Source organism: Phasianus colchicus, chromosome 15, assembly GCF_987193195.1.
Source record: "Phasianus colchicus chromosome 15, bPhaCol1.hap1.1, whole genome shotgun sequence".
NCBI classification, from domain to species: Eukaryota; Metazoa; Chordata; class Aves; order Galliformes; family Phasianidae; genus Phasianus; species Phasianus colchicus.
Genome location: NC_143450.1, coordinates 13160593 through 13187900, shown reverse-complemented (window position 1 = coordinate 13187900; position 27308 = coordinate 13160593). Strand labels below are relative to the sequence as shown.

At 42.8% G+C, this 27308-nt stretch overlaps 1 protein-coding gene across 1 annotated transcript; it reads right to left on the bottom strand.

Moving 5' to 3' along the window:
• Positions 1-17212: 17212 nt before the first annotated feature.
• NMUR2 (neuromedin U receptor 2) lies at positions 17213-24324 on the bottom strand. The gene is made up of 4 exons (XM_031597937.2): positions 23608-24324; positions 19110-19194; positions 18289-18414; positions 17213-17472 (listed from the first exon to the last, which is right to left on the bottom strand). Exons 1-4 carry the CDS (start codon positions 24322-24324, stop codon positions 17213-17215), a joined length of 1188 nt encoding a protein of 395 aa, XP_031453797.1.
• Between the last annotated feature and the right edge of the window lie 2984 nt (positions 24325-27308).

The window sequence follows — 27308 nt, the reverse complement described above, 5'->3', positions numbered from 1 at the left end:
TGAAACAAAATGTAACTTTATGATTAATACCTACGAAAACTCAGAGTGACATGGTAATGTAACCATAAAGGCTTAGGTTCCTTCAGGGAAATCCAGTTGCACTCCCTTTGTTGTCAAAATAATGAGGTCTCAATTTCTGCTGTCATGGAGTTAATGCATTTGATGCAGGTAGAATGATTATTGAGTCACGGTGACTTTGGAAGGAGACTACAAGTGAAACTTTTCAAAGATGGCTGGTTCCTGGATACGCAGATGACACATCATTACAAACTAAGTGCCTGTAAAATGTTGGCACTCTGAATCCCATGTTATGCTTGAAGAATAGCAAACCATTCCATGGCAAAGCCCTAAGCCGGGTCCTTTGTAATTACTCTGAATGGAATATGCAATTTTCTGTAGCATAGGTTAAGAAAACAGTTCAGTGTGTATATTCTTTGAATTGTTGATCCCTTGAATTGTTGATCCCCTTGGGGCTGATGAGTACATAATTAGTGACATTAACTCAAGCATTTGTGCTCTATGTTCTTAGTGATTTTGGCTTCAGTTTTCATTGTATCGCTTGAATATGGACAGATGCAAATACTATTTGTAATGAAACACCAGAAATATTTTAGCCAATGTAATGGTTAGAGATGGGCTCTGCTCTTTTTATCATCTGGCATGGTGTCCTTACTGAGGGTATTGCATCACCATGCCAGATACATAGGACTGGCTGATATCTGATGGTGAGTTGCTGGGACTGTATGTTGTTGCTTTGAAGGAGAAAGCATTCATTTCTGGGCAACGCAATGATAGAACTGGAGAAATTTAAGTATACTGAGTGTTGAAGTTTCAGATAAGGTGAAAACTTTGTACTTCAGAAAATTCACTCAATGTTCCTTGTGCTTCAGCTCACCCAGAGGGAAACTTAAGCAAAAAGTAGCAGTCACACTGAGAAACAGATGTCCTTCGCTTACCCTGCTCTAAAAGCTGGCAGCAAAGTCAGAATGATGTGTGAGTATCTAATGGGTGGTGGACAATTGCTTTCAAGATGGTTGAGTGCACAGTGTTTTTAAGGTGTTTAGTCACAAGTGGTCTCTTCCTACTGCTGAGAAAAGTGAGCGTTAGTGCTGCCATGTCCTGCCATCCACGGAAGGAGGCATTAAAGCATTATAACATCCACCCACCTTTCAAATAACAAACATGAGGTGCATGAGATGCGAAAGCAGTGAGTTCAAATCAGATTGCTGAATTTACAGCAGCTTGCCCTGTGCTTGTGTGCTTGTATCTCTTAATACAAGCTGAAGGATGGTAGCACCCTTTGGCAGAATTGGAGGTCCTTTAGTTTACTTCCACTCTAACCACCACTTCCTCATTCCCTCACCACTTATTGGTGGTTCTGAAGGAAATAAGACTGGATGCAGGAAAGGGATGTACGTCAGGCACCAGGAGATTTGTGGTAGGAACTGCAGAAGGAAGGGAGAAGGGAAGAATGCTTGTGGAACCCGCTGAGGAAAGACACACCAAGAGACTTCAGAATTTAATCTCACATGACTTCAGGTGACTACTACGGTCGCTGGGAGTTGAGATGTGAAATGAACTGAAAACTGGTGTTGTCTAACAGGAACGGGCTGCCCAGAGTTGTGGTGGGGACACTGTAACTGGAGGTGTTCAGGAACTGTGGGAGGGTGGCACTGAGGGATGTGGTCAGTGGGCATGGTGGGGGTGGGTCAGCGGTTGGACTTGGGGATCTTAGTGGTCTTTTCCAACCTTAATGATGCTATGATTCTGCTATGGATGTCTTTGGCTGTGTGAGGTAGCTACACTCTTGTCAAAGTAATCTGACTGCTCAGGTGGTCTGATTCAATCTTCTGCTTTCGAATGAGATGAATCATAGTCTAGAAACATCCCTTTCTCTCTACTGTAGTCAGTGTCCAGTGCAGATGAAGTTGTCTGAATTGTAGCTATCTGTGTCTGGTGAGCTGAATCTGGCCCTGTATGAATGAGAGTATGTGTGCCTGTGCAAATCCCAGTTTGAGCATTTGAGCATTGCTTCCTCTTTGAGCACAACCTGCCTGTATAGCCATTTCTACACTCCCAGAGGACTAATTATTACAAAAATTCTCTGTCATTGCTTTGCAACGGACCATAGCTTAACTAATTTAAAAATGCAAATGAATGCTAAATTGCACTTGAATCTGAACTGTCTCCTTCTCCCTCTCTTTTTTTTTTTGTGCTGCTCTGGGAAAAGAAAGGTAGAGCAGACATTAAATGCTGATGGTGGAAATCAATCTTTCAAATTTGAGGTAATTTTGAATTTGGTCCTGCTGCCAGGAATAGTGACATCATCAGAGCTGCTCGATTGATCCATGATTTGAGGAGAAACTGCTTGGACTCGATCCTTTCTTTGTCCTTCCACAGAGAAACAAATGCTGTGGTGTTCAGCTCTTTCACTGGAAGCTGTCATACCGAAGAGATCTCACATGTTAGGAAGAGGTGTTCAAGAAGCATATAAGCAAATGCATGAAATGAAACACAGCCCGTTCTATTGCCTCTGTCCTAATGTATCAAATTAGGGCTCAGTTTTGTAATCATAGTTATGTATCTGAGGGGGACATGAACAACATCTAGCACAGCCATTTGTGGCCTTTAGCTGCAGGATGCCATAGCTAACAGTAATAACCATTCATGGGCAGTCTTGTTGCTTTCCTAATGCCAGCACTGCACTGCAACATCAGCACTGAGATAAAATGCTCAGGAATGGCACTCCTGGGGATTCAGAGAGCAACTGATGGACTCCAGGTTAGATCTTGGGACTGCTTCCCATGCATGGACAGCACGGAGCACGTGAGCGCAGCAATCCAAAGTGCTCAGTTCTCTCTTAATCACAGATCCTCATGTAGTATGGCTGAGTTAGGTCCCAAGGGAGAAGACCTGAACCAGAGCTCCTTTGTGTTTCAGGGCTGGGGATAATAGACCTCCTTACAGGTTCATCTTCAGCTCATATATTTCTGACATCTTGCTGAGAGAAACATAGCAAATAGCAAGAATCATCCCAGAGGGCATCTGTTGGCAGCTGTATACACAGGACTACGTTGGTGTTCACAAAGCATTTTTCCTATTTTGCAAATTGATTCAGAGACGAAATTTCATGAGTGTTTGTTGACACTCGCATATAGCAGGCAGATTTCTAAATGGGCTCTGCATAGATGATTGAAAAATAAACCCCCATCCCCGCTGCATCCATCGGTCTTGTACAACCCCATGGCATGTGACAGGAGGTAAGCATGGCTCTTTGGAGCTGTGAGCCTCCCCCTTCCCCTAAAGCAGATGCTCCCCTGTCAGATCCCAGCCCAGCACACTGCTGGGACCAGATTTCTGGTTTTCAATTAAGATTCAAACATCACAATGATGAAGTCCTCCTAATCCTTCTACAAAGGTGTGTGTGGTTAATCAAACTGCAATGCTGCGGGCTTCAGGTGGCTTTGTTTAACATCAGCTTAATCATAAATCTCTGGGGGACACGTTCACCTGCTCAGCATGTGCAATGTGCTTGCAGCCCTCGCAGAGGGACAAGGCTGCTCCTGGTTGGGTTGTAAGGCAGGTGCACCAGCTGTGCTGCCTAACATAACCTTTTAATAGCTGCTGGGAGGAAGAAGAGCCCTTAGCCTTCCTTTTGGAGTGATGAACATATGCCCATCAGGGAGCTGGGGAGTTGGGGAGTGATTTATTTAAAAAAATGCATTTGTCAAGAAACAAGGCTGAGGAAAAACTACCAGGTTTTTGTAAGCTAACCAGTTTTAAGATTCTTCAGTATGTGTCTACTGAAGCCTTCAGGAGTATTGTGGTGATTAGGTTCAAGAGAACGCAGTGAAGGTTTGGCCATGGGAATTTTCCCACTTTCTCTGGCCTCGTGTCCCAGTGGAAGGTGACAGAAGAATGGCTATCCAGGCTGGAGAAGTTCTCCCCAGCCAGTTATGCCTGTCCTGCTACAAGTTTGCGTTATCAGAGATGCTTTCCTAGAACCCTTTATAGACAGAGAGAGCAGTGTTAATTTTGGACGCAAACACAAGGCCAAATCCTGGTTTGATTTACCAGTGTAAATCTGAAATTAATTATTATTTTCAATTCAAAGCGTGCTCTAGTCGGTAATAATGGGAGCAAAAACTAACCTAAGGTTCACTTATGGATGAAGGGAAAAAGGCATCCTTGCAGTATGAGAAAGAAAAGCTGATATCCTACCCCAGTCCCTCTGTGTATGGTTTGGGTGTGTTTGCACTCATCTGTCTCTATGAGTCACAATAACTCCTCACCACGTGCACAGCTCCAGTATGGCTGTGGATGGTAATAACCCATCAGCATGCACTGAATCTATCACTTAAACATAAGAGCTTAACTCCCTTATGCCTCAGAGTGTGTTTCAGGGGGTAAGAATGAAATGAAATTCCCTCTGTGTCCATGTGTCAGAATACACACATATATATAGAGAGAGATTTCCATGTTTTCGTGTTACCTCAGAGTGTTTCTTGTGTGATTCAGGGCTAGTAGGCACAAAAGCAGTACTGAAGATTAATTTCATTTAATTCTGGCAATAAAGAGCATTGCAGGCACAAGAGATTTGCCATCAGTGTTGGAGGACATTTAGTATTTGGGTTTTTTTTTTTTTTTAGTTGCAAGATAATAATGTTCTGGTGTAAATGTTTTATAATTATCTCATGAATTATTCACACTTAACTTGATATCCCAGTGTTTTATGGGATGTGGTCTCTAGAGTACAAGGGGGGACTTTTAAAATAAATAAATAAGAAGATAGGCCCCAGCTGCAACAACCAGAAAGCACTGAGACCTCTGGTTTGTTTTCTGTCTGAACAGAAGGGTGGCTTCATTCTTTCAGTTATATTTTTGTGATGATGAGCCACAGAATGTGAGTAAGTGCATGAGGTTATTTTCTACATATACTGAAGGAAAAGAAAAAGAAATCAACCTCCCTTCGCTGTTTGTTTAATCTGGAAGTGGTGCTTGAATTACTTTGCCTATTGCTATGGAGCTCGGGGGTTCTGTTACTGTTGATAACATTTCCATTTGGTGAAGCATTAGCACAAACCAATGCAGATTTTTCTTTACGCATACTTCGATGCCTTTTATCTTCCTTCCCATTCCCTTCTCCTCATCTTCCATTCTTTCATCATTACTCTCATTCTCTTTCTTTATTCCTTTTCCTTTTTTTTCTATTTTCTTTTCAGTCCCAGTTCTTCTGGGCTTGTTTTTTCCTCCCTCTTCTCTGTGGCTTTTTCATTTCTTTTCATCTATCAGCATTTTCTTCTGTCTACAATTTCTTTGTTTTCTCTATTGCTAACAGGGTTTTAATATTTGCTGAAGCCCACGGGCCTTAACCTAAATAAGCTGCAGAAAGAGTCAGACCCAGAGAAGAGTTGCTGTGATTTAATTAAACTTGGTGACAGCTTCTGAAAGAAAAGTGCTGAAGCTGACACCCAGACATCCAATCTGAATGTCTATCAGCCCTTGATATCCCAAATGCACTAGAAAGAAATGCAGTAACTTCATTGACATACCCGAGATTAATGGCAGAACATGTACAGCAAAAATATAAAGAAGAGTCCATAGTGACAATGAGAGTGATGTCTCCACTATGGAGAACAAAAGCCTGCTGCAGACTTCAAGTTCTTCACTCAGTGGGCAGAAGAAAGGGGCAATATTGCATCTGGGATGGCTAGCCTGAGTCATCTGAGCTATGTGGCACCCAGGTGCTTGCAGTATTGAGGTTTATTGCACAGGTGTTTCCACAGAGGTTTCATCAGTCAGGAATATGTGTGGTTTTTTTTTTTTTCAAAGGAACTCTGGGGGTCTGGATGTGCTTATAAATTTCAAAGAGGAAATTTGGAGGGCAGATTGGCTGGTGAGATGTGAGCCATTGTAGGCAGATGAATTCATAGGCAGGACTTTTTATAGGACTTTTTATATAAATGACTTTGAAAGAATGATCCAATCAACTTACTTCATGCATTTATTTAAATCTGTACTACAAAGTGAAGAGAAGAAGAAAGCTAAAATTTGCATGGATTGTTTTTCTTCTTTTTCCCAACCTTATTTTATTTATTAAATCACTCTGAATTACGCCTTGCAAAGGACATTTTTCCTCTCGTTATTTATTATACCTTCATCAGTCTTGAAATGGGAGCTGCAGGCAGCTTGATAAATAGATTGAAAAGCAGCTTCAGCCAGAATCAAACAAACAAAACCCCAATATCCATAAAACCTTCTGTTTTAGAAATGCTAAAACAAGCACTATTTCCCTCTGAGCTGTGCTAAAGAATGATGTGCCCATATCCCTCGGTGCTATAGGGTATTTTCATCCAGTTGTGCCCATAGCAGAAGTTCATTACTGCATCATGGCCAGGATTCAGCCTGCAGCAATGGGAGCAGTGGCAGCTGGGCTATGATGGGGGAAAGCAAAACAGTTCTAGGAAGGCTGAGCAAGATTTTGACTCTGAAATGCAAATCAATGGAGCAAATCAGACAAGACGTGTGAGATTGGGTCCTGCTTCCAACATGTTCCACCATTGGATTGGCCTGGTAACAAACCAGGACTTCATCTACTGTGATGTGTTGGTAAAGGTAAGTGGTCCAGTCTTGTGTGTGAAGGTACAAAATGTTAGCAGGTAAATGAAGTGGTAATGGACCATCAGTTGCAAAGCACTCAAAAAACAAGGTGAAGGCATGTTTCACTTTCTTTAGTAAATAGCAATGATGTTTTAACAAAGGATAAGGGGGAAAAGAGAAACAAAACAAAGAAATAGGACTTGAGGACATGAGAGTTGCCTTGGCCCAAGCTCACTGGTGTGTAACTTGCCCATACTGAGCACAATGTACCCTACTCTCCTAACACAGTGTCCAGTATGCAGCAGGAGGGGCACACCGGAGGGATGACTCAAAGATATCTGATATGGAAATGGATGCTGTCAAGGCACCAATCGTGTCTCTGTTCCTACCCATTGCTTGCTTGACTTCTGACTGTGTCATAACTTGGCTGCAAGTCTCAGGCTGCTTAGGGTTGCATTTTCCAAGTAATCATTCCAGTCTGGATTTATCACCAAATTATGGAGAGCCAACATTACTGCATTACTGCAGTGACCCACTCTGTCTCTCTCTCTATTTTTTTTTTTTTTTTATCTACTCCAGTTCCTCTTAAGTGCATTTAGACTTTAGAAAGTTGTTTGCTGTTCCTTGAGGTGTGAAGGATGGGCAGGTTGAGGCAGTCTTTTTCTTACTGAGGCCATGCAGATGGCGATGCGGATGGGAATAGGAGGCAGGAGATCAGAAAGTGCCTTGACCCTTGTGATTCTCCAGGCATTTGGAATGTATAATTGCAGCTTGTTTAACACCAAAGGATAAGTGATCATTCAGAGAGGAGGAAGCCACTGGTGGGGATCGATATTCCTATTGCTGTGCTAGAAAAATAGTGAAAAAGAATGGCTCTTTATCTCTCACAGCAAAGCAGGAGGAATATATGCCTATGGCTTCTTGTGATTGTTCTTTTCAAAGCCCACAGAGGGTTTGTTCAGTGCTGGCTGTCATTGCAGTTGTGAGCTGCAGTGAGTGTGTGTGGATGATGTGCATCCTTCCAGACATGGGCTGACTGAAGGCAAGGCAGGACAGCTCTGCTTCTTTTTTCAGAGAGGAAAAGTAAGTCACCATGAAGGTGAAACAGGGAGAAATTTTGCTGCAGGCAGATTGGAAGAGTAGTGACCAGAGGAAATCACAATTGAGTACTCCTCTGTCTATTTTCTGTGTAGGCCATGTTGATCTGCAGTTTTTATGTAAATCTATGAGTCACGAAGAGCTGATTTCAGCTGGTAGATCTCTACCAGCTGATGAAGCTGACTTTGCAGTGGTACTCATGGGGTTCTGGAGTAAAAACATAGATTCTTTTGGGCAAAAATACATTTTCTCAAAGTGTTTAGCTGAAGGAGTTTGTTCTCCATGAAATGTTTTCTGAGCTCTTGGATTGTCTCACAGGGTGGGAGAAGATGACTGTAAAGTTAGGACATTGATTTTAAGTATAAAAACCTTAATTATTGACTCTGGTAAGGAACGTGGCTCTTAAATAAGTGTGTCTGGAACCGTACTTGTGTTGGTCCTGTATCAGTATCCTGATCTCTCATCCACAACCTATGCAATCTATATTTAATTATGATGCTACGGTCTTGTGAAACACAACCAGAAGACTGAGAACAGCCCTGAAATGGTGCATTTTTCAGGTCAGCTTGGATGAACAGGCCATGGAATTAGAGGAGTAAGTGCTAAGCCTGACTGGCCAGCTGTGGTGCCGTGGCACAAGTTGGCTTGGACCTGAGGAGCACCCTGGGTCTGCATGAGTTGCTCTCGTGGGGCATACTGTGCACCCCACATGCAGGCTTAGGATCTGGGCTGGTAGAACTCAGAGAGCACCCCATCACCTCACTCTCCACACAGGCTCTTACAGCACAAGGCTGACCTCCAGTGGGCTCTTACCAGAGTAGCTGGCCTGTAAATCTGGGGATGGTGCCTGCAAACGCTCATCAAAGGCTGTAGGTGCAGGTGTCAGAGCAGGTATCTGCTCCTTGTCTTTTTCAGACCCTTCTGGCCTAAAGATGGAGTTTAGCAGCAGTGTCCTGATAAATGGAACCTCAGTAGCTGCACTGAGGTAGATAATCCTAACTGCAATTGCATTGCAGTAGGTAATTTTGAAAAATGTATTTGCAAACAGGGAGAAAATACCTGATGTATGTCCCTGCTCCCTGAAAAGCAAAGGGGAACTTTGGTGAGTAGTGCAGCCTTACCTGCTATGAAGTGGGAATATCACCTACTGCTATAGACTCTTCCTGATTTCCTGAGAAAACCTTGTTTTTGCAGTTTATGAAGATGACTGTTGTGGAGTTCAGTGTTGTGATGAACTTTGGCTGCAAAATGGGTGGATGGAATGCCTCGCTTGAGCAATTGGGAGAGATCTCTGAAGGGAGCAGGACAAGAACAGTCCCAGCTGAGCTGCCTTTCCGAGTGCCTACTTAGCGTAGACTAAGACCTTCGTTTGCTAAGACCTTCATCCTTCATTCTACCTTCATAACTGGAGGAATGTCTTACAGGGGCCCCCTGCAGGTTTTTAGAGATATGAAATCTATGGGTAAATAAGTGAATTTGGAGTGGTATGTGGGCAAAGATAATGAGCTGGAAATAACAAAGGAAGAATAAGAAGGAGGGGAAGAGTTGCAAAGAAGCTGATCTATTTCACTAAATCCCCTAAAAAAATCAAATAAATCATTTTGAGGAGCTTGGTGGTTGAGAGATGGGGCAGGCAGAGCTCTTGCCTGGAAATGATTTTTATATCAATCACAGAATCACAAATATCAGTGATTGGAAGATCTCAAGAGTTCATTGAATCCAATCCCCCGCTAAAGCAGGTACCCTGCAATAGGTTGCACAGGTAGGCATCCAGCTGGGTCTTGTATATCTCCATAGGAGGAGACTTCACAACCTCCCTGTGCAGCCTGTTCCAGTGCTCCATCACCCTGATCATAAAGAAGTTCTGTGTTCAAGTTTTAGGCCATTACTCCCTGTCCTATTGCTACACACCACTGAGAAGAGTCTGGCCTCATCCATTTGGCTCCCACCTCCCTTTATATATTTGTAAATATTTATCAGATCCTCTCTGTCTTTTCCCCAGGCTGAATAGACCCAGGTTACTCAGCCTTTCTTCGTATGGGAGATACTTCAGGCCCTTAAGTATCTTTGTGCCACTCCATTGTGCTCTTCTTAGGAGATCTGTCTTTTTTGAACTGGGTAGCCCAGAACTGGACATAATAGTCCAAATGCAGCCTCACCAGGACAGAGTAGAGGGGAAAAATCACCTCCATTGTCCTGGTGGCCACACTATTCCCTATGCATTTCAGGATCCCATTGGCCTTCTTGGCCACAAGGGCACACTGCTGGCTCATGGCCAACCTATTGTCCACCAGGACCCCCAGGGCCTTCTCTACAGAGCTCCTCTCCATCAGGTCATCCCCTAACCTGTACTCATGCATGTGATTCTTCCTCCCCAGATGCAAAACTCTACACTTGTTCTTGAAGGAGATAAGAGGAGGGTCATGACTTGGGGAAGTAAGAAAAGCAAAAAGGAGGAGGAACATGATTTCTTTTGCAGGTGACAGTTTTGGCCAGTGCAATTCAGTGGTAGAGCTGTGGCTTTGGGACCAGCACAGTGTTGTCCTGTGCTTGAATTGCCCCTGGCCTGGGAGAATCTCTGTGATGCCTTGAGCCTCCACTGGAAAGTGCTCAGAGACATGTAAATAAGGACAGAATAATGTCATGTCTCGTTATTAAAAATCAGCTAACATCCTCTCTTGAAACACAAAGCTTTTCCATTCTTCACTATTTGACTCTGGTGAGAGTTCCCATTGGAGTCGAGCTCCAGGGCTGAGACTTAAAACTATTTCTCCTTGGCTTTTAGAAAAAACAGCACATTCAAGCCAGAAAGAGGATGGAAAAGAGGACTGCAGAAGGGACCAGAATACTTAACAGTCAGCAAAGCGTAAGTAAATAGACAAGTTATGATCAATGAGTTTGTTTGAATTTGACAGAGCTTTTCTACAAACATGGGGGAGGGAAGGGGAGTGAAATGTTCTCCGCCAGTGTGAGCTGTAATAAGGGACCTGCTGTTTTCTGATTCTCACTCTCTGTGAAAATTGAAAAGGTTAGCCAGGTAATTGAAATCGGGACTGGAATACAAACACAGTGTGAAAACCCTACAGCTGGAGGAAAAGAGTCGATCCTCGATGGAATTTCTTATTGGCAAAAAGGCGGGGGTTGCATGTTTGGGGGGAGGATTCTGCAACATTCCTGTTCCCATGGGAGGGAAGGGAGGAAAAAAAATGAGATGTGAAGCAATCAGATGGAAACTAAGACTTATACGAGCGCTCCTTGTAGTTCCTCTGTAAAAAAACAGTGAGCCAAGGCTGGCTCATGGGTGGCACTCATTGCCTCTTAGTAGAATAACAGTTTTACTGGGATTTGTTGGGCTGCGTGTTAGACCCAACTTAGGGACTGTTGCTATATGCATGATTCAGCTCCTCATCTTGGGGTTTTGTACATAAACAAACAAGATGTGACTGGATCAGCATCAACTGCCTGTTTATCTTTGCTCTATGCAGGGATACTGTCAGGCTTGCATTACTTTAGGCTAGGAGCGGGGTGGTAGGTGGTTACTGTGAAGCACCCCACTGCGTGCTGTTGTGTCTGTGTTGCAGTGCAGGATCCTGGCACTGATGCTGTAATGCAAACCTGCGTTTCTATATGTGTGGTCTGTTTTTCCACAGGAACAGGTCACTTGATCAGGGAGGAAATGTTGCAGGTCTTTGGGGAAGCTGAGTTGTGTGGTATTAGCCAAGTTCGTTCGCACTCAAGGAAACCCTCTGCCTGTATTATTTCCCTAGCACCAAGCCAACTAACAGAAACTGTAAGTTTGTATGCGTTTAAATAAACAATAACTTTATCTCCAGGTGCCTGCGTTGGTGTTTTATTTCCTTCCTCACAGAAAGGCTGTGGAGTGCTTCTGTTTCCCAAAACCAGGATGCTCTTCTGAGGTTTTGCTGCAGTTGCTCAGCACTGCCCAACCCAGCTGCACTGCAGTCAACAGCATGCTGAAAAACCTTCCCTTTGGAGCCTATCCATGGAGTTTGGGTAGCTACTGAGTGTGTTCACTGTTAAGGTCAGATATCCTTCCTGACTTTGCTAGTGCCTACAAAAGTAAGGGAAGGGATATGCTACCTTGGGAATAGAGCACTGGCTACTTGTTGACACTCAAAAAACCCTGTCATACCATCAGAGCAGAACTAAGCCTGCAGATAGGATTCTCTCCCATTTAGAGAGGGTAAACACAGCAGATGGATGGACCTAGCTCTTCAGAAGTCCCCAGCTTAGGAGAGCATCCCAGAGGCACCAACCCCTGATCGATGAATGAAGAGGTAGGTGAGCCCCCAGGGATGCTGTTCTCTTCTTCCCAGTGTTTTGCCATGACTTTGTTTTTAGCCATTTGCTTTGCTCATATGAAGCATGATGTGCTTAGTGAGTTATTTCTAAGGGAATCTCTTGTGTTACAAAGAAACAGTACAGATTGGAAGGGACTGATGAACAAACCTGCTCTGCAGCCTCTGAAATAAAGAACATAAAGCGTTTCTGTCCCTGACCAGGTAGGTGTCTGAAATAGGTCAGATGAATTGATTTTAAAACAGTTTTTTCCTTCTTGGCTGTAAGGGAATTCAGGGTTCCTCTGATGGCCCTCTTTGTGTAGTAGACTTCTGAGATTAAGTCTCTTTTAGAAAACCCATTTCTAGCCAAAAAAAGCAAACAAAAGCCTGTTCCTCTGGGAAGGAGCTTTGCTGCATCTCACAGCATAATATAAACTGAAGAGGAATGAGAAAATAGAGTCATTTGGACTTATAACAAAGACTTCAGTGCTTCATTAATGAATTAGCTATACCAGTGGGAAGCAAATTATTTCAACAGCTCTCTTACTCCTAAAAAATCCCGTCTTTAAAAATTAAGTGGATTTAAGATAATTTCCCTTAAAAACACAGTTTGCGTCTTTCCAGTGCTCTAGGCAGTAACAGCCTTCTGCTTCTGGTGGCAAATGGGCCAAACTCTCTGTGTCTGACTAGCCAAAATGGGACCTCAAAGGGAATAAAGCGCTCTCTGCCTTTCTGCATGCACAACTTTACAGTGAGTGTTCAGCCCTAACAACCCCAAACACGTTTACTTTCCTGGAGAGTGAAATCTGCAATGCCCAAACAGGGTAATCCTCTACAGAATCTCTTCCCAACTTCTTTTATCTCCCAATTCCCTCTGAAGGGCTTTTGCCATCATTGCGTCTGCTATTGGAATGGATTCTAAAACCAAATTTTTATCCTGGTAGGAGTGACAGGTGTTTCATTTCTTGTCCTTATTATTTGCCCTTAGTTTACTGCAGAAAGAAAACCTCCATATTATTCTTCTGTTTTTGTCACCATGATTTTCCCTAACTGAATTTACATTTGACTAGGGAATGTTACAGCCCAGCAATTTGCTGTGCATTTGCCAGTTAGAGGAACAAGAAATCTCAGTGGAGGAAAACCCAGCGAGTGTCTTAATAGGCAGCAGAGAAAATGAAGCAAATTATTGTAGAGAAGCAGATAGGGAGAGCAAACCTGTCACACAGCCTGGGAAGCAGCACTTTTCACTCTGGGACCTTCTCCTGGCTATGACAACCATGCTGTCTAATTTTTAACCTTCTCCGCGGAAGAAGCAGAGCACTTTGGATACAACAATCCACCCTGGGATTTGTGCTGTACTTTCATGCATATAAACCAGATGAAATCATTTGCATTTATTTTTTTAAGAATTACTGTGATTGGAAGGAAGTCCTAAGTGTCTCGCGTGGTGCTAGCTGAACCACCAGGAAATGTTCATCTTCTGCCACTTATATGAAATTAGAGGGACAAGGACCACTGGAAGACAGACCAGACATCAGAAGAGAGTTGTCAGTAAGTTTATTTTCATTTTACACACAGATGCACATAACCAATTCTGCAGCTGAAGTGTATGTTTAATTTTACTGACAAGCCACGGCTTACGCATTGAAAACACCGTAGTTTCCAAAACATCTTCATATAAACTCCATAGAGTCACTTGGCTGTCAAGATGGTTTTTTTTCAGTATCAAACTTGGCGCTGGACCTGGGTATCGCTTTACAACACAGGCAATTCTTCTCTCCTTTAAGTACTTCCTTACAACACATTGCAAACTGCCCGTGCTTTGCTCACAGTGCTGGAGCGTTGCCCCGTGCTCCTCTGCTCATTCACTCGTGTGTTTCCCAGAGGGGAAGAGAGGCAGAGAAATAAATCAATAGGTAGTTCTGCCTAGGAAGTCACGCTTGACTTCAAATAAATATATTTTCATCACACTTTGGGGGAAAGTGAGTTGTAACTCTTTTTCTTGCAGCAGGAGTTGATCTCATCCATTTACCAGCATTTTTCAGCACTTGGCTATGGAAGTGCTAAACGTACAAATAAAGGAGTATCATGGGCTTTCATGACATGTCTATCTATCTTCCCAGTATTTTCACGTTTGTGACCAGCTTCCAAGCTAGGGTAAATAACAGGACAGAGCAATAAATAACACTCAGACACTGACCTCTTGGGAAGAAAAGCCACCAGTGGACGTTGAATGCTTCTTAGGGACAAAATGCATTGATTTCTCTTTAGGAGCCATTACTTGGGATCGAGCTGGGCACTGAGCTGTGCTGTCTTAGAAGAAGAATTTGGGGCATTCATCCTCAAATCAGCCCTCGTTTTATTCACTGCATTTATTTTTTTAACAAAACTTAGCAGAATTTCAGCATGTCCTCCAATGATGTTTTCAAGGAATGCTTGTGTTGATGCAAGGCTAAATGGTTTCGTCTTTACTTTTTTTTTGTCAAAAAAGCTCAATAATTTTTGGTTATATGGCATGACTTCTGAGTGATGCCACACTCAATGTGCTAAAGGCTGCTTTTAGGCCAAAAAGAAGATATTTGGTTCAAAATTGAAGGTGAGTTCCTGGCCATTTGATTCTCAGTTCTTCTCTTTCAAAAATCTCCCTCTTTGTGCACGCTTTTTATCCCTACTGCTTGCCCCCCCTTCCCAAAGCCTTTTGTTCTCCTTAGGAACAAAAATGTGGCCACTTTTTATAAGACCACACAAAATCTTCACCCTACAGCTTCCCATCTCACCGGCAGGTCTGTGTACTCACAAGACAGTGACGCATTTGACTCTGAACTTTGTAGCCAAGGTTGTGATCTTCCATAAAGGGAGGAGAACTCAAGACACTGACTGGACCTAAATGAATGAAATGCACTCAAAAAGCCACAAAATCTTGCAGAGGAGTGTCTCTATCGCATGATGGATGTGTGAGTATACTGAACTACGCTCTCTCTTCACTGGTTTGGGGTGTAGGACAGTGCAGAAGACATGTTTTCAGGGGCATGCAGCTTGGGTGGATGCACTGGGATCAGTTCGGTTGTGCACAGGTGCTGTGTAGGGTGAAAGAGGAAATCCCAGCCCCTCAATGGGAGTAGGAAAACAGACTTAATTTATTGACTGGTAGAGAGATAAATGATAATGGAAAGCTGGCTACAGCTGGGAAGTACTTGAGTGTCCACTTGGGGGTGGCAAAGTATTTCAGCTGTGTCTTTAGGGAGCTGGAATTGTCTTTTCTCTCCAGGGCCTTGTGCGTGTCTGTTACCTTCTCTTTGGCTGTTTCTCAAGACTGTAACTGGTAAAATGTCTCTGTTAGGAAACATGGGCTAAAATTCCCCCTGAGTTGCAGGAAAATGGGAGTCACAAGCTGCAGTGTGACCCACGGGTCTCACTGCTACCAGCAGGCATAAGGGAAATGAAAGACTTTTGGGGAAACAAGGTAAGAGCTCACTATAGCAGCAGTATAACCCATTCCTCTTATGGGGGTAATGACATCTAGATCCCCAGTGTTCAGACTGGGATGAGCTTTGATGACACACACAGTATGCCATCTTTCAGAAGCTGATGTCCTTATGCACTGTGATGACTCTCTATGGAAGTCCCAGCCCCATGATGGCACACAGAGGATGATTTTCCATGCCAAGCCTGAGCCTGTCGTGCTGGCTAAACCCACCCCTGTACCATGATTCACAAGAGAGGCATTTTTCTGAAACACAGCAAATGTGCTTTGAAACTTGAGACACAGCACTTTATAAAATTCTTTCTCATGTGAAGGATTCGCCATAGCCTCCTTCCCCAAAACTCCTCTGGGTCTTCATCTCTCATCCAGCAAAGCTCATGAAGTCATCAACTTGGATGGAAGTGTGCTGCCTTCAGGATCTTTTTGCATTGTTGGGGTGCAGAAGAGTTTCCTAGACCTTATATAGTGCTTTGTGGCAAAACCTGGATTTAGTAGATGCAAAACCATTGCAAAATACTCCTTTTTTTTAACTGTCTTTATATCAACTTCTATGATCCTGCAGGTTTTGCCCTATTCTTGTGCTTTTCAGGCTGTTCCCTGGTGGTTGCTGAGCCTTCCTAGATCTCTGACCTCTGCAGTCCACCATGGGCAGGTGTAAGGTTTGCTGAAGCACAGCCACAGGGCTTCTCTGGCAGAGACAACACGTAAGGATAAGAAGCTGCTGCAAACTGCAGGGTGTGTGGTATAGCAGGGACCAACCATAGCCCACCTGCACACAGTCAGACTCAACTCAGTCAGATGGGCAAAACTCAGTCTGATGCACAGAACTAATCTGCAGACCTTTGAGGTACCTTCCAGTATCCCCATTTCAGGCAAGGGAACATTGCCACCAGGAGTGGTCATTTCACAGGTAATGTAGACAGATTTGTGTCATGCATGTACTATTTCAGCACTGTGTGACTATTGCCTACCATGGTGTGAGGAGGTACAGCAGCAACTTCTAGACTTTTTAGAAATAACCCACAGGAGGGTGGTTTTTGACAAAGTGATTTGAGGGATCAGTCACACATACACACACAATATTTACCTAGTTCAGAAAGCAAAGGTTTGCTTTACATACTTTTTGGTTCCTCTTTCCTTTGGCCCAGAAATAGCAGTTTCTGGATGCTGGTGCCTGATGTTTATCAGCCCAGCCCAGGGCTCATTCAATATACATGATCATATTGCCAAGAGAGATTTGCAACAGCTACATCTCAAGGCTACAGGAGAGATAAATGAAAGCAGTTTCCTTAAGCCAGATGAGGGCAGGTGAGGCTTGTCCAGAAAGTTGCCCCAGTTTAAGCTGAGTAAGGGCTGACCTTCAGGCTGGTGCACAAAAAGGCTCTTGTGTAAGATTTGGATAAGCTGTGTCTCTCCTGTGCTGGTAGCATTGGGGGTGTGTAGTTTTGTAGTGTAAGTCTTTGCTGCAGAGTTTGCAGCCAGGAAGCTGAGATTTCCAGCCCTCCAGTTATCTTGAGGGTAATAAAATACGTCCCTTCCGACCCAAACCATTCTATAGTTCTATGATTAATAACCTGCTAATGACAGCCTCCTCATACATTCACTCAACAAGACAGTCTGCAAGCTCTTCTTGCTGAAATCAGTCTTCCAGAAGGCTGTCTTCCCTTTCTATTTCCCACAGTCATTTTCTTCAGGCTTCCCTCCCTTGGATGCATCGCACCGTGGCAAATCACAGTCCAGTGGAAAGCTGAGAACTGCTGACAGATGTCCTGTTGGTGCCAGGCACACTTGTGTCTTCTGCAGAGTCCACGAGATTGTGGTCTTCGACCATGAAGATGCTCTGCTGGGCAGGAGTCTTGCTGGCAGCTTGCTTAGGAGCCCAGTGCTTGCAGCCAGGGGAGATGACGCTGAGGAACGCCATCCTGAAGCGCTGGGACAGCAGGTTGTAGATGATGGGGTTCACAGCAGAGCTCAGGTAGAAGAAAACACCTAGGGGGAAAGGAGATAGAGACCTCGTTCATGGGTGGAATTAAGCAAGAGGAGAAAGGAAAGTGGCAGATATTATTAGCTAGAGCTCTCCATCTCCAGCTGTTCAAGAATCAGCTCTCTCGAGCTGTCCTGACCTGCCTGCAGCACAGCCCTCATCCCCACAGTGGGATCTGCACAGCTGGTGCCCCATCACAGCTGCCATGAGATAACTTCCAGACAAGGGGAGCTAATTTCTCTCAGCACCCCCGGGGATGATTGTGTGAGATTGAATCTGTCTGAGCTGCATAATGGCCACATTCAGCATTTTCCCATGGCATACTGAAAAGAAGCGTCCTCCTTGTAAAAGCTGTCATTTTGTGGTTTGTTGGGCCATAAATGTTTGGTTGTATCACTCAGCTCTGGGCAGGAGGTAAGTCTGCTGTCCTGCCATTCGGTAAGGTTTCCTGCAGGATGATGCCTGCTGCTGTGTATTCATTAGAAGCAGCTGAATGACAAAAACATTCATTTCTGAATGTTTCCAAGATGGAAAAACAGCTGCTAATGATGCATAATATTCCTTTTTCTTTCTTTTTTTTCCTCTTATTTTTTGCAAATATTCAGACAACCGTACTGGACAACGTCCTGAATGCTGCAGAAACTTGCCAGCTGTTTTTATTTAAGGCACAAGTCTCATCACCGTCTACCAAATCCAAGAAGCTTTTTCATGCATGCCTCATGTTACGTAACAATAAATGACTACAGACTTCAAGTAAAACAGAAATACCGTGTTCTGCTTTTTTTGCCAGCACCTATAGAAATGGAAGAAGAAAGCTTTACCTGACACCACGTGAATTAAATTGAATATATTAGCCAGAGGCTCAGTCCATTCCACAACAAAGCTGAAGAAAAGGCGATCTATGTGGAACGGAGCCCAGCAGACAGCAAAAACCATCACAAGAACAACTGCCATGGAGAAAGAGGAGAAGAAGAGTTAGTTGGTTATGCAAGGACATGGTTCAATTGCCAGAGCAAAGCTAGTTGAGAAAGTTGGATGAAAGATTCAGGATGAATGAGAACGTGTTCTCCATGCAGAACTTGGCCTCTGCGGACTCCACTAAGGATTCTTGCAAACCTGTTCCAGGTGGGTACTGTGAATATCTGTGGGCACAGTTGTGGGCACAGAAAAATAAGCTGGTTTTGGAGTGCAAGCTCTTAGTTCTAGAAGGTGACTTAAGCTGCCTAAGAGAAAAATGAAGCATGAAATATTGAAGCTGATTTACGTTTCCTGCATAAACGTCATCTCAGTAGCAAGGTGAACTCTGCCTTAAACACAGCCCTTAATTATGAAGTATTCATAGTGCTTCAGGGTAGTTGGAACACCAGTTGTCCAAAATGCTGTCCAGTGTATGAGTTCACCTTTTCTAAGTGTTTATTTTCACTTTGAGAAAGAGGAAAATTTGATTATGAGTCTTTTGATCATTAACCATAACGTGCCAGTCTCAAGCCTATTGCTTGGTAGCTTTCATTTCAGGACCTGGTCACTGAATATTTCACTAAAACTGCAAAAGGCTTTTTATGTATACATTCCTCAGCTGTTAGAAGTGGACATGCACGCATTTGCCTGTGCTAAACAAAAGACAGAAGGATCCACTACTTACACAACATCTTGGTGACTGATTTTCTGGATGGCCTCTGAACGTTCATGGATATTTCCTCTGCTTCCAAAGATCTGTCTCCTTTCAGCTGGCGAAGGGAGGGAGGCACAAGAAGGGTTAGATAGGAGATGGCAGCCCCACAGTGCACACTGCTTTTGGTATTTTATAGCTGTAGTTTGAGTTTAAGAGGGCAAAATTTGAGACAACCCAGGGATCCTTGAAAGAAATCGCACTGAAGTTTCAGTTTTAGTCTACACGGAAGGTTGAAGCCTCAGGTTCCAAACAATGTGCAGATTTTGTACATTTGAGAATGCGTATTAACAGCAAATTGGTATTGCAATTCCACATTCCTTTCTCAACGAGTCAATATTTGGTTCACAGTCTGTTCAATTTCAGCATTATTTTCTCTTCTAGCAAAATATTCTTTGTTTGTTTTCCTAAAAGAGTTCCCCACAATTAAGCACAAAGCAATGATCCAAAAAAATGCCCAGAGAGGTCTTAGTGAAACACAGCTGTAATCACTGGGAAAAAATGTGTACGATTGAAAGGAGTCCGTTTCATGCCCTGAATGTTTGGACTAATTGGTTTTCCATCCGATGAAAAAGATCCATATATAAGATCCATATACACTCTATAGCGGGCAGCCAGTGCACGTGATCAGCAGAGATCCAAGCACCCACTGCTCAATTACAGGGATTTATACTTTTGCTTTGTTTTCTTTGGTTTTATTTGGTTGTTGTTGTTTGTTGTTTTGTTTTTTGTTTTTAATTTTAATCAGTTTTCTAAAAGAATAGATACAAAGAACAACAATTTATCCCCCTCAAATGCTTCTCCCCCCAGATGCTTATGGTGAAAGCACTGATACTTTGGAGATGAAAAACAACAGCTAGATAATCAGGATGAAAACACGTTTTTGCTTTGATTATAGAAGAAATCATCTATGGAGACTGCATAATTGCACCCAGCTTCTTGCAGAGAGGGCTGCTGATTATACTACATCTTCAGAGCAGTGCTTTTTTAACAGAGAGACGAAACAGAACTTTAAATTACATGGGGAAGAATATCAGGAATGAGGGACAAGACAAAGATCAGTCTGGGCTTGAAAACACATCAGTTGTGCCATTTTCTTATCCATTTTGCACAGTGATTTTGTTTCCTGGTGTTTGATTGTCAGTATTTATCTGTTATGTTGTTGTAACCCCAATCAAAGAGATCTTCTGCCAATACTTCATTTATTAGTAAAACCAATAATAGAGAAACACGTGCAAATTGAATTGTATTCAATTATAGCTTCCCACGTTTTACATTATTCCCTTTTGTCACTTTAAGTCCTATCTGCTGTTGCTTAAGAATAGGATCAGCTGATTTGTAACACATCTGGTGATAAATGTCTGTTTGGATTGATTAAAATCCCTAGCTTCCCTTCAGTAGTTTTCTGCCTCAGCAGTAATTTATCCCAGGAATATTCCAAAGCCTGGTAGAATACAGTGCTCTGATGTTGTAATGAAACAGAGGCACATGTATCTTTATTTTTCACCCTCCTCTTGTCATTTTGATGATGCTTTAAGGCTTCTCTTTAGCCTCCACTGGTAATATATGGGGGTGTAACTGGTAAGAACAGCTCAGCAGTTGCAATTTAGTAGAACAATGAGTCATGAGAAAGGAAAAAAGAAATGAGTTCATGTCAAAGCCTGAGTTCATGCCAGTGGTGTAATAGAACTACTACCAAGGTGGTGGTTGCTTTTACACCACTGTGGATATACGAGGCTATATAGAGTCACCTGGAGATGGCTGTTACCCAGTCACTGCAAGAGGCTTTAAAGTGTCTGGAGCAAGAAGTTGAAAATTGGATTTTAACTTTGACATCTTTATTAGCTACAGCATTTCATGTTGGATGTCACCAGGCAGAGTGAAATTAGGGCCTCACCTATCTCTGGACAAACATGATGAAGCCATTCAGCAAAAGCAGGACAACATTTTTCAGTAAGTTTCCTGCAAGTTACTGACACAAACAGTGATCAAATGTTCACTCCAGATGATTAAAAATGTGGTGTTTAGAAGGTGTGTGCCTTCTTCTAGGGCATGCAGTCCTGCCAACCTGAGTGATTTGTTGGTGCTGTTGGGACCCAGCTTCTGAACTGCCATTGCTGCCCTGTGTGTTCTCAGCTCACCTCATTGCAAAGGGAAATGTGTTAGTGGGGACAGGGCTTGCATAACTCCATGTAAAGGGGGAGAGAACTCTGGAGGTACAGTACTGAGCTCTGCACAAACTAGGCAAAGGTAGCCAACATCAACAAGTGGTTTAGCAAGGTGTTTGAGGGACAGAGCAGGTTTTGATGAGAAAATCAAGAGAGGCTCCACAGTGGCAAGAATAAGTTGCCTTGACGTCAAGACGGTAAAAATGTGTGCAATGTGACAACAAGAGAAGTGTTGGAACTCCTAGAAGAATTTTGCTTAGATGTGCTCAGTCTGGTCACATCTGGTCATCTATTTCCCCTCTGTAGCTGTCTCATGTAGGTGGGTAATCAAGCCTCTGGACTCTCTGCACTCCTCATTGAATATCAAAAATCTTTACTGCCTCAAGTGCTGGAACTATCTATTGACTCTTACGTTGTAGTACTACACCAGAAAGTTGTAAAATTAAATCCAGGTTGATCACGAGGCAATAATGATGAAGTAACCTGAAGTCTTTGCTGGCCATGAATTACCTTGTGAGAAAGACAAATATATACATATTTATTTTCAAAAGTAATAAAATTAGGAATTAAGTCATTGACCACATGACAGGGTAACCTTTCCCAACTGCCTAACGTGTCACACATGCTTCCTTCTCTGTTTTATCCTGAGGCACAAACTCTGGAGCCTTGACAAAGCTGGAAGGAGAAACTACATCAAGAAGATGCCCCCTCTACAAAGTCAGCTAGAAGTGATGCCTCTGCCTGCTGAACTGGAGCTGTTTGCTGAATTGGAGTTGTTGTTCAACCTTTGGATTACCTCTGAACTTTTCCACTGCTCTCTGTGAGCAATGTGTGGCACTCAGGAGATTCTGTAGTGTTGCCGAAGCTTCAAGGTTTTCATCAGCTGTGAGTAGAGAAAAAAAGTCTTCTCTGGGAAATTACACACACACCGATCCCCTATCATTTCCGTTGAATATAAAAATGAAACCTTTGCCCAGCATGAGTTGGAATGCAGTGCAGACAAACCAGGGGCACATGTTGTTAAAATCTGGAAATAACAATTAGATATACAGGAAAGCAAAGGCATATACAATAAATATTGCAGCCCTTAGGAAAGACAGCTTGAACAAATCTGTCAATAAACAGATACCCCTGGGTAGCAGCCCTTGTTTGGCACCCGGCTTCTCTTCTAGGATGAGGATTAGGAACTGTGAAACTATGCAGAGATTTCACAGCAGCCACTGAAATGTAGTTGCTTCAAAGATCTTCTGCGTGTATAGATTTCTGGTAGATAATCCCCTTTCCTGGCTTTTCCTGGGTAGGGAAAAATTGCTTTTCTGTAGTGCCAGAGTGTAGTAAATAGCAGCCACAACAATAAAATGTGTATGAACTAGCACAGATGTGGTTAAATATCTTGCATGTTATTTGGTAAATTAATCAGTCTTCACGTTGCATTCCTTGCTTTCTCTGTGATCAGACACAGCATTTTAAACTCTGAATTATATTCAGTGCAGTGAGAGTGGATTCATATTTCTGAAATGTATGTAACATAAGAGAAGAAAAAAAACACAGACTCTTTATGATTAGCAACACTGGGCTACACAGGTTAATAATGCTGTGATGCTGACTATTTTCTCCTTCTATTTAAATGATGACAATTGGCACAACTAGTCTCACTTTCTGAAAAGATCCCAAATGTGAGCTGTAAGGTAACCTTAATCAGTGGTGAAATTGTGCTATAGTTATCCAAAGAGAAGACTGCTGAAATTGCTGGCTGCAGCAATAAGGTAGCATTTCAGTTTGTGACAGCTTTGTGAGTTTTAACAACTGAATATTAACATCCTCTCCAGGGAAGGAAAAAAATAAAGTGGTGTAATGGAAATTCCACAGTCACAAGAAGAGGGAAAACAAATCATACACAAGATTCTATCACCAGCCCACTCCTTTTCATTCTTTTCACATTTTCCTTCTGTTTTATTTCTTTCTAGTCCCTGTCACAGAGGTGTAAATCTCTGAGAGGCTGGAATCAGCAATCTACACAATGGGATGTTTAAATAACATTCAAATGTGAGAAGCAATAGGTTCTTTTTTAAAAAAGGTTGGGCTATATCATTCCAAAGCATAGCTGTATTCTTTTGAGAATAGGATTACAGCAAAGAAGGGGTGTTTCCAGGGGTTTCAAATGGATGCATATATATACATATATATATATATATGTATGCATGTATTCTTGGCAAGACAGATGGGCAAGAAAATGTTGAAATCACAGACACAAACACACAAGAATGAGTTACAGAAACAGTGAGCGCTTGAGCAGGACTTACTCTTAGCCCCATCAGAAAGTACAGCACACTTATGACCCCCATAGGCAGCACATAGAAGAGGAAGGAAGTAATCTGGACAATCCAGTTGTAGATCCACATGGGCGCGACCACAGTGCAGGTGGCAGAGCCGGGGACCAGGGTGCCATTGGGGAAATACTGCAGCATGATACCATGGGTGCCCGTGTTGGGGAGGGCAAAGAGGATGGAGAGGACCCAGAGCACCACGATGGTCCTCAGGGCACGCTTGCGAGTGCTTTCCAGCTTGGCACGGAAGGGATGGAGGATGGCAAAGTATCTCTCCACGCTGACCGTGGTGACGCTGAGGATGGAGGCAAAGCACACCGTCTCAAAGAGAGCTGTCTTGAAATAGCAGCCGATGGGACCGAACAAGAAGGGGTAGTTGCTCCACATCTCGTAGACTTCCAGAGGCATCCCAAAAAGCAGCACAAGCAGGTCTGACACGGCGAGGCTGAAGAGGTAGTAGTTGGTTGGGGTCTTCATGTTTCGGCGAGTAAGGATCACCAGGCAAACTAGGAAGTTACCAATCACCCCGACAACGAAGATCGCAGAGTACACCAGAGCCATGGGCAAGAACAGATGGCTGCGTTTGGGCCCACATAGGAAGGCTAAATAATCCTCGGTGCTGTTTAAGTACCTCCTGAAATGTTCCTGCAGAGCAAAGTGATTAAACCAGGAGGAATTGCCGATCCAGGCCATTACTGGACACGCTGAAATGTCCCACAGCTGATATCCAGCCTTCTTGAAGTCCCTCTGTGCTACTTCACTCACTTTTTGCAGGGAGAGGGAGAGAGGAGTTGTCTTGCCAGATCTAGATGCACAAAACCACGGAGAGATGAGTGTTTGCCTGGCTTCGGTTGAGGGTTTGCTGTTGTAACAGCTGTTCCCCTGTGAGGAGTCCCTAAGCCAGAAAGCCCCTCCTTTCACACATATTCATTGGCTCACTAAGTGCATTAGATTATAGAGTAAGAAAAGAGGTTCTGGCTACTTGTATTACCTCCTGTAGCAGATACATTTACAGAATGAAAGATGTGGGATTCAGAGAGATGGGGATGTGAAATATAGGATGAGAAGCTTGCCGTGAGATGCTTGTATTTGTCATGTGGTGGGAAACCGGGCACAAAAAAATTGTGTTCATACTACATCCTGTTACCCACGAGCACAAAAAGAAAATCTGGCATGATTTTTTCTTTCATATCTCTGCTGATTTTTATTCTGTTTTCTGCAGCAGTAAGTACTTGGAAATTGTGATTGGCAGAAAGTCGTCCTGTCTTTGTAATCATTCCTATGGAATGACATCTATATGACAATCTCTACGGTTTCAGCCTCTTTTAAGGAGTATATATATTTTTTTCTTCTGAAATCTGACACAGGGCTTTAAAGGTTTTTCTCACAATACGATATTTTACAGCTTTTATAAGGGAGCATTGTGTCAAAGTGCACATGAAATTTGCACTGAGGGTTGGAAAAATGGCTGATAGGAGATTAGAGAATGATGGAATTTGATCTCATTTGGGGATCAGAGCAGGGATCTTTCTGAAGATCATATTACTCCAAAGATGTATTTAAATCCTCTAGAATGAAAGTTACTTGGATGCTCGTAAATTGCTTCTTCTTGAATGAAAACTATTCTGTAAATGTATTTTCTGATCTACAAGGACGATGAGTGTGTCACAGTAGAGTATTTAACCCCTGATTAATTCTTGATCCTTTGTTGAGGTGATGGCCTCAAGTTGAACTAGGGGAGGTTCAGTTTGGATATTAGGAAACATTTTTGCTCTGAAAGAGCAGTGATGCAGTGTCACAGCTGCCTAGGGAGGTGGGGGGATCAGCATCCCTGGGGGTGTTCCAGAACTGTGGAGATGTGGCACTGAGGGACGTGGTCAGTGGGCATGGTGGGGGGTGGCCTGGGGTTGGATTTGGGGATCTTAGGGGTCTTTTCCATCCTTAATGATTCTGTGATTCTGTGACAGAAGGCATCACAGTTAAGTGTCTTGTCACTTTCAAACAGTTTCTCTGATTTACTCCTTCCTGCTTTAACTTCTGGATGAGCAGCAGATCAATAACCTTGTAAGTTAAAGAAAGATATTGCAATAAACACAGCTGTCCTCAAAAAACAGCAGCAGTAGGTAAGGAACAAAGGTCCAGTCCCACTGCAGCATCTGACGTATGGAACTCAAAGGATTTTTTTTGCCTTACGACCGAGCATTCATTTAAATTGTTAGCGGCATCAAGCATCCCGCAAGAACTATGCTAAAGGACAGAAACACTTTTCCTGTGATACCTTTCAGACCTGCTGAAATTGTCTCTCACATAAACTATCTCCATTAAAAAGAATCTACTGATTGATTCTAGCGTTGCACGGAGGCATTTTGCTCAGCACACCGCTGGGTTTGATTGGCTTGGAGAACTGCAAGTGTGCTCTTTTGACCTGCTTCTGCCTTCCTTAGGGATTCAGCTGGAAAAGATTCCTTTGCTGTTTAACAGTGTCAGAATGATGTGAGTTAGATCTCGAACTATTGTTGGCACTAAAAAGGGGGAATCATTGCTAGAGTGCTGGGTTGAGGCTGAGATTGACTATGTCAGAGTTCTGTGGGAGAGAAACATTGCAGGACTGAACACCTTTTGCATCTCTGCTTAAATTTCAGGGTTTTTCTCATCCCCAGTCTCTCCCTGATATCTCATTTATTTCTATTTCTCCTTTTTTTTTTTTTTTTTTTTTCTTCCCTGTAGGTTCCATAGCATCATAACTGAGGTGAGTAAACACTTCTAAAATAGCCACCAAATTGGTCTGTGTTTTGATCCACATACATTAAGCACTCCACAGAAACTGAGAAGGAAACTTGAGATCTGTTCAGCTTGAACTCAATCTTACAGATAAGGAAACAACACTGGTTTGAGTTATTACTAAAATGCCAACAAGGCAGCCAGGCTGAGCTTGAGAGGAAAATTATGGGCTGTAGAAACACAGGAGGGCACTTGAAAGTGTGGATGCGCCACCTGCACCTACTCCCACTTACTCTCTCTTCTGGATACTTTCTGACCCCACCAGGGACAGATGCTGAGTGGCTCTAAGTATAGGAGCACAGGAGGAAACCAGGACTGCTGGTCTATCAGGCCACTCCTGGAACCACATCACTATGACCTCAATTAAGTGGTAGATGGAGAGGACAAGAAGGGCCAGGAGAGTGAAAAATATATTGCAGTTCATTTCTTGAAGCTTGATTCAATGTTCTTTATTGTACCTATCCCAGTAAGATTAGGTGGATATATCAAGAAACTAGAGATTAGTTCTTGCTCTGCATGAGTGGAAGTATTTTATTTTTACAGTTGAGATGGAAAATAAATATAGATTTTTCCTTTTGAAACTAATATTAAAGCATCTGGGATTTTTCAGTTGAATGCACACTTCATTAATGTTTGCTGTTCTGGATAAAGGAGGATGCTGCGCTGTGAGCTGGCTGTAGAAGTGTGCAGTTTCAAATAAGAACGTGTTAGTTAATGTCATGTAATATTTACGTGAATGTGATGTGTGTTATGTAATGTACAGGAATGCAGTAATAATGCTATTAATATTTAATAATTTATTATTATTATTATTATTATTATTTATTCATATATTTTATATTATAATTATTTTAGAATAATCATTATTATTAATAATATATTAATTTATTAATATA